Genomic DNA, 6,465 nt, shown 5'->3' with positions numbered 1-6,465 from the left:
CCACAATATCTTGCCAAATTTGCTTTTTTTTTTTTGGGGGGTGTTCAGCAGCAAGTGCTCGGATTGGGGAAGTGAAGAGAGTCACTAATGAAACGAATGTTTCGGTCAAGTTTAACTTGGATGGGACTGGAATTGCCGATTCTACTACTGGCATTCCCTTTCTTTTTTTTTTTTTTTAATTAATATGGATGTCCGATCCAGTTTGGACGTACGACGAACTAATTCTACGAGTCTTAAAATTAACAATTATATAAGTCTCTAATGACCATCATACAAGCAACTAAAGATTCGAGAGATCATAGAAAAAACAAACCCTTTAATTCCAAGTCTTTTAACTACCACCTAAATGGTTTACTGGCATTCCCTTTCTTGATCACATGTTAGATGTTAGTTATCTTTCTTTTTCGCCTTTTTTCATTTGGAAATTTGGATTTTACTATTTATAGTTTTTTTTCTTATAATTATTTAGTTGGTTTGTGTTCTTAGCAACTTTCTTCGCACGGGCTTTTTGATGGCATGTGAGGGCAACTGGCGATATTCACATTGAAGATCATCACACTAACGAAGATGTTGCTCTTGCAATTGGAACTGTCTGTTACTGTCCATTATCTTTTCTCTTTTTGTAGTTTCTCTTTTTTCCCCCTGGTTTTGCGTGTTATATATTGATTATTTTTGTTATTCCTACTTAATTTCTATTTTATTTGAACCTTGTATTTGTAAAATTAAGCATGAATCATCAGTTCTTTTTCTTTTTTTTATCTGATCATCAGTTCTTTTTTTCTTTTTTTTTTTATTTTCGAGTTTATATTTCTGGGAAATGAATGAGAGGCAATATGTAAAATTTCCCTCTGCAGGCTTTGCTGCAAGCGCTTGGGGATAGGAAAGGAATTGATCGGTTTGGCGACTTCTCAGCTCCTCTTGATGAGGCATTAATACATGTTTCCTTGGTAAGTTATGCGCTTAGTTATCATATAAATATCTCCATGCAGCTATTAATGAAAAAAAACTCCTCCTTTTCCGACTCTCTAAAAGCTTACACCTCTACCTGTACCGTTACCCTCTAAGACAGACAAACACCTAGTCCATGAGCATGCGATCTTCGCTCACGCATATGCAATAAGCATGGTGAAGATTGCAAATTTGAATCCCTTGCGACTTTGCTTAAGATTGCTTGATTTGGAAAATGAAGAAGAATGGCATCGTTATGATGCTTTTAAAGTGTGAAATGGACTAACACGTTATGAGGTCACTAAGGGTGGGGTTGGGTGGAAGTTTGGAAGAGAGATACTAGACATAATTTGTGTCACCGTGCTTGTTGAGTGCCTTATAGCATGACCATGTAGACTCATATACTTATGTGCAAAATGCATGGGCATTGCTAGATGCCACCACTGATTTAGTTGCATGATGAAATTTTTTTGTATGAATGTGATATGGGTTTGCTGGGTTGGGAGTGAAATAGCCATCACAATTGTGGGTGATGTGACTTTGTGATTGTCATTGTGCACGCTGAACACCCATGCTTGTGGTTAAGTGGTCGTGATTTGTGGGTGCAACTTCTTAATAGGAATTGCACAGTTGCATCACCTGCCACTTTGCTTGGCATTGCTCATTTTAAGGTGGAGAAGAGCAATATCAGAGATTCAGTTCCATGATCATAACTCTTTTTATTTATGAAATGGACTTAGAGGTTGCAGAGGTATCATGGAAGTCGAGACTAAAATCATAGTGCTTGTAAATCATATGGCTGTACTTACTTAAGAAGTAGGATTAGCTTTCCATCATATCATGCTTTTTTTTTTCTTTTTTTTTTTAAGTTATGCATATTTGTATTGAATTGAGTTTGCCGGCCATAGTTAGGTTATGATTTGCAAATTCCTACTCAGAGAGTTGGAACATATGATACTCAGGTGCTCCACTTTACTTTCTTCACTTCTGCAACAGTGATTTCATGTTCTTTTGCCTGCTGCCAACTCTTGTATATTGGTCAAAGCCTCAACAAGACAATTTGATGCGGATAAAGTTCACACCTCGGAATTTCTAACCTGATCTATTATTTTGACTGTTGAACACCTTCTCCTTGTTTCTTCTTTCAAAATTTTCCATTTGCTAAGATTAAATGGTTAATGATACTCATGATTAATTTTAAATGTCTGTTTTTAGCTGGTGGAACACCTTTTCCAGTCACTGGCGAATACTTCTGGTATGACGCCACACATTCGGCAGGTAACACTATAATGTAATGCTTAAATTTTTCAATTTAGCCTGAAGCATTCCAGTGCTATTGACTGTCCATGCAAACAGTCTTCACTATCTTTGTAATTAGATTATTAATATTCTCTCATTATAACCTTTGAAAAAGGAAAAAGAAAAAAGACAAGCAGAAAAACCCCAGAGCTCTTGTTGCACTGTTAACTTGGTACACTTCCACCCTAAACCCGGTCACTTCTCCATTTTTTTCAACTAATTTTATGTAAGTTTAACATTCGCATGATAAAGTCTTTTGATACTTCACTTGTGCTCTCTCTAATATATTTTGTTTCTCATCTTTTCTAGAATTTATAAAAACAAAATGATTCTTTCACTCCTCTCTTCAAAGCCATCCGTTTGTTTTAATAACTAGAGTCAACAGACAAACCCAGAAGTGGTTCAAAGTACAGTTTATGGACAAGAATGGCTTAGATTCCTTGTAGAGAACCCAAGATATGTAACAAAGCTGATCAGAATCCTGTGAAGAATTAGCGAGGGATAAGGATGTGATAGGAGTAAATCTCCTTTTGGTGGAAGGGTTGCATTAGAATTAAACGTAGGTTTTCCTCAAGTTTAATTTGGATCCATTATAGCATAAAATGTAGAAAGAGTGGCAGATATGGGTCCTAACATTTACTCATGTAATTGAAACATTATGTGATGGTTTTATGGTTACGTTACTTGTATGATATGGCAAATTGAACACACATCACAATCTGGTGTAGAGATGTACCAAGATGGTACAATGGTAGTACTGGAGTTTTTCCATGAACTTTGCTGCAATCTTCAATCTTTTAGAAGTTGGCTTGCTTGTTATATTTTGTTACCGTCTTTCCCTTTTAATTTTATAATTTGCATTTTTCCTTGTATTGATTAGCTATCTAGCTTTTCTAATCCCGTTTGCTGTCAAATTTATATTTATAAAAGAATGTTCCAATGTGGACCACAGCTTGCTGGAAGAAATTCTCATCATATTATTGAGGCAACCTTCAAAGCTTTTGCCAGGGCACTTCGACAAGCTACAGAATATGACCCACGTCGCCTCGGGACTGTGCCAAGGTTTGATTTCTCCTCTTCAGCTGTGACTACACTGGCATTGAAAGCATCTCCCCTTGTAAACATACTCCAAATTTTGAAGTTGATTTAAAGATGAGAAATAGTCTTACAAGTGCAATGCACTGCACCAGTTTCGATTCCCTTTTTTCCCCTTTCATCTTGTGGCTACATTAATGAAAGAGTACGGTGTGCTTCTACTTTGTGGATCTCAAAAAGTTCCTGCTTTGACATCATTTCTCCTTTTTCAACTTGATATGTGACTTTGTGACTTGTCCCCTTAGTATAAGATTCTTCTTCAGTTCTACATGAGCAAATCATTGTATCAAAGTTTTTGCAGCTACGAAACCATAATTTTTTTAAAATTACTTCAGCAAGATTTCCTAGATTGGCTGGTAGCACCTTACAAATCATTTCCTATCACTTGTTTGCATTTTCTTTTTCTTACCTTTTTAGCATGTTCACTATCCATTAGGAAGCCAATTTTCATGGCATATTGTAGAGTTATTTAGCAGTAGAAGGTTTTTTTGACCAGTCCACATAACACTTGCAATGAAAACTCTAAAGATGATTTGTTATGTGCTGCTCAAAGGGGGTTCTCTTCATGGCATATTGTAGAGTTATTTAGCAGCAGAAGGTTTTCTTGACCATTCCACATAATACTTGCAATGAAAACTCTAAAGCACGTCTGATTTGTCATGTGCAGCTCAAAGGGGGTTCTATCGAGATCGTGATGATTCATTATTACTTTAAGAATGATGGTTTAAATTCGAAGGTGATGTGACTTTGGATGCATTGTCTTCAAGCATCCTCCATGAGATCCATGTTTGTGATCTCTACCAGTTCGTCGTTATGATAATCAGTTGAGCACCATTTATTTATATGATAAACCGAAAGTGATCAAGTTACTGTTCTTGCTGATGCAGTCCAATACGGGGACATGGATGTTGTGAAGGATGGGCTACTGCCCGTATGGTTAGCTGTATTATGAACTCGTAATGAATTGATGTTTTTGTATTCCAAACGTTGTTTTACTCGTGGCGTAGGGAAGAGGAGGGAGCAGCAGGGAAGATGTGTTTTTGTCAAGAATAAACTTTTGAGCTCGTAGTTGTTACTTGTCCGTTCTCACCTGTCACTTTATTGAAGCTTCTTGGTGGTGGCCTCTGGGAAATGTACACCGAGAGCTCTTGAAATGTGGCCTTTGGTGACTCGATTTCTAGTGATTGCCAAGTTGTTCCACTGTGGTTTAGACTAGGCAATTAAGTGAATTTTTCTATTTGTCGGATACAGTACCTTTCTCTAGTCATATGAAATGCCCATATACTTCTTTACTAGTATCTTTTCAAGCGGAATGGAATGTGTTGCTTTCCAAGTGCAGATTCTAATGGTTTTGTGATTTATATGAGAATGAATTGGCAAATGCAAAACCCTCCTTTTTATCACTTCTCATATTTATAATTTACAGTGCTTTTGTTTTGGAATTCATATGCCTAAATCATGTCATTCTCATTCAATTTGGAAAGAAAATCAATATGCATTTGTCCATGGTGTGAGATTTTGGTTCCCCCGAATTCGCTCATTGCATACGCGTTGAATGCTGCCCAACCTTCTATTTTCTGGTGGAGTGAAATTTTCACAGCCAGCGAATACTGTATTGGGCATGTAATGCCAGAGATGTGATTCATAAAAGAAAGGGAAAGCAGTTGCCGAATTTGCTTAAACCATCGTGCTTTCTTGGATGGATACTAAAATGAAAAACAAACAAACCGACCAACCTTGTAATTATCCTGATTGCATGAACTCAAAAATGATAGCTAAGAATTTCACAGCATGTAACAGTAGTTTTTCTGTTCGTATTTCAAAGGAAAGAGACGTGATTGCAAATAGAGAGCACAGCCTGGATTTCCCATCGAGAAACCAGTTGGGTTGGAGGCCATTTAGCTGATGTGCATCTGATCACTCTACAAAAATTCTTCAGCGGTATTCAAATCATTCAATATCTCAGACCTAACCTCTTCCGGGAGTGGTGCAGATGGACCAGCCCTCGAATAGAAATTGGCCAAAGACCTAATTGCCTTTTCTAATTCTACATATGATTCCTGCAACAAGAAGGTAAAAAGTGGCAGATTGAAACAACTCTTCGAACGGTGGTAACGAGTTGAAGGTGCGTACCTCACGAACTACCTTTTCTTGTCCCCTCCAACTGCCCAGGTATTCCCGGATGGACTCCTTTGCTGCATCTGCAGTCCGTCTAAACTTGGCAATATCCTTGGTATCTTCCTTGAGTGACTCGCGGAGGTTCTTCACAACTTCTCTTGCTGCCTTTAAGTATGCCTTTGGCAACAATTTCCCAGATTTTGTTTTCTCATTAGGATCAAACAATGATTTAATGGCCCCAGCAACTCCGTCATCCTTTTCTTCCTCTTTGGCCCGTGCTTGTAATGGTGGAGGAAAGCAATTTGAAGTCAGAACTGTAACAAATGAAGCGCTAAAGACCAAGACATGTCGACGACTTGGCAAAGATGATAGAACAGCATCACACCTAGAATTCAATTTGTCTGCAATGTTGCATTGAAACCATCAACAAACAAGGTAGGTGAATGTTGCGCCGTTGTCAATACTGATCTACGAAAGAAAGAATACAGGGAGGGAATTAAAGTTGTTACTTACAGTCAATATCAGGTTTAGAGGTTCTGTTCATTGTCTTGAAAGTGATAAATGAGCATATTTTAGCTCCAAGAACCACAGCCATTCTTGTTCCTGTAACTCAACCAAGCTAAATCCGCGGCATCCTATAAACCAGCAAGCATTTACTATGGAGATTAACGAGTTCAGAGGAAAACCAATAACGATAAAGGAGAAACAAAATAAATACACAATCCCAGCTAGAATTGGATGCAGAGTTATACGTGGTTTTACCCTTGATTCCTTCCCTTCCACACACACTTCGCTTTCAATCCTTTCCTCCTTGTAAAGAACGGTCTTTCACTAGTTGTTGAATTTATCCAGAAGACACACCTTAAAACGTCGAGGTGACGTGTCGTTCCGTAAAAAACTGGACGACTTGCAGTTGGCCTTGGGGTCATCTTTTTTAACAGGCCGTTTTCTCATCCTCAGAGAGAGGCCTAGGCCAGAGCATCTCTCCCCGCTGAAAATAAAACC

At 38.0% G+C, this 6,465-nt stretch overlaps 1 protein-coding gene and 1 pseudogene across 2 annotated transcripts; one reads left to right on the top strand and one right to left on the bottom strand.

Moving 5' to 3' along the window:
• The first annotated feature begins 335 nt into the window (after positions 1 to 335).
• LOC105120047 (imidazoleglycerol-phosphate dehydratase-like) lies at positions 336 to 4,726 on the top strand (annotated as a pseudogene).
• A 323-nt stretch (positions 4,727 to 5,049) lies between these two features.
• On the bottom strand, positions 5,050 to 6,446 carry LOC105120046 (photosystem II D1 precursor processing protein PSB27-H2, chloroplastic-like). Of its 2 annotated transcripts, none has more exons than XM_011018232.1 (4): positions 6,223 to 6,446; positions 5,974 to 6,095; positions 5,476 to 5,861; positions 5,050 to 5,402 (listed from the first exon to the last, which is right to left on the bottom strand). In XM_011018232.1, the coding sequence occupies exons 2-4, from the start codon at positions 6,053 to 6,055 to the stop codon at positions 5,265 to 5,267; spliced, it is 606 nt and encodes a 201-aa protein (XP_011016534.1). In that variant the 5' UTR covers positions 6,056 to 6,095; positions 6,223 to 6,446; the 3' UTR covers positions 5,050 to 5,264. The 2 variants fall into 2 exon arrangements, with proteins under 2 accessions (XP_011016534.1, XP_011016533.1); XM_011018231.1 differs by having other exon boundaries at positions 5,974 to 6,098; positions 6,178 to 6,445.
• Positions 6,447 to 6,465: the final 19 nt, after the last annotated feature.

The sequence above is a fragment of the Populus euphratica genome, unplaced genomic scaffold, assembly GCF_000495115.2.
Source record: "Populus euphratica unplaced genomic scaffold, PopEup_1.0 scaffold4508.1, whole genome shotgun sequence".
NCBI lineage: Eukaryota > Viridiplantae > Streptophyta > Magnoliopsida > Malpighiales > Salicaceae > Populus > Populus euphratica.
The sequence above is the reverse complement of the archived record's forward strand: the minus strand, read 5'-3'. Positions and strand labels throughout refer to the sequence as shown.

Bases quoted from the DNA above. Each gene is read 5' to 3' on its own strand.
- LOC105120046 (XM_011018232.1), bottom strand. From the start codon at position 6,055: ATGGCTGTGGTTCTTGGAGCTAAAATATGCTCATTTATCACTTTCAAG. The intron at 5,862-5,973 runs GTAAGTAACAAC...GCAACATTGCAG, and splicing joins CTCTAAACCTGATATTGACT to ACAAATTGAATTCTAGGTGT. The intron at 5,403-5,475 runs GTACGCACCTTC...TTCTTGTTGCAG, and splicing joins AAGAAAAGGTAGTTCGTGAG to GAATCATATGTAGAATTAGA.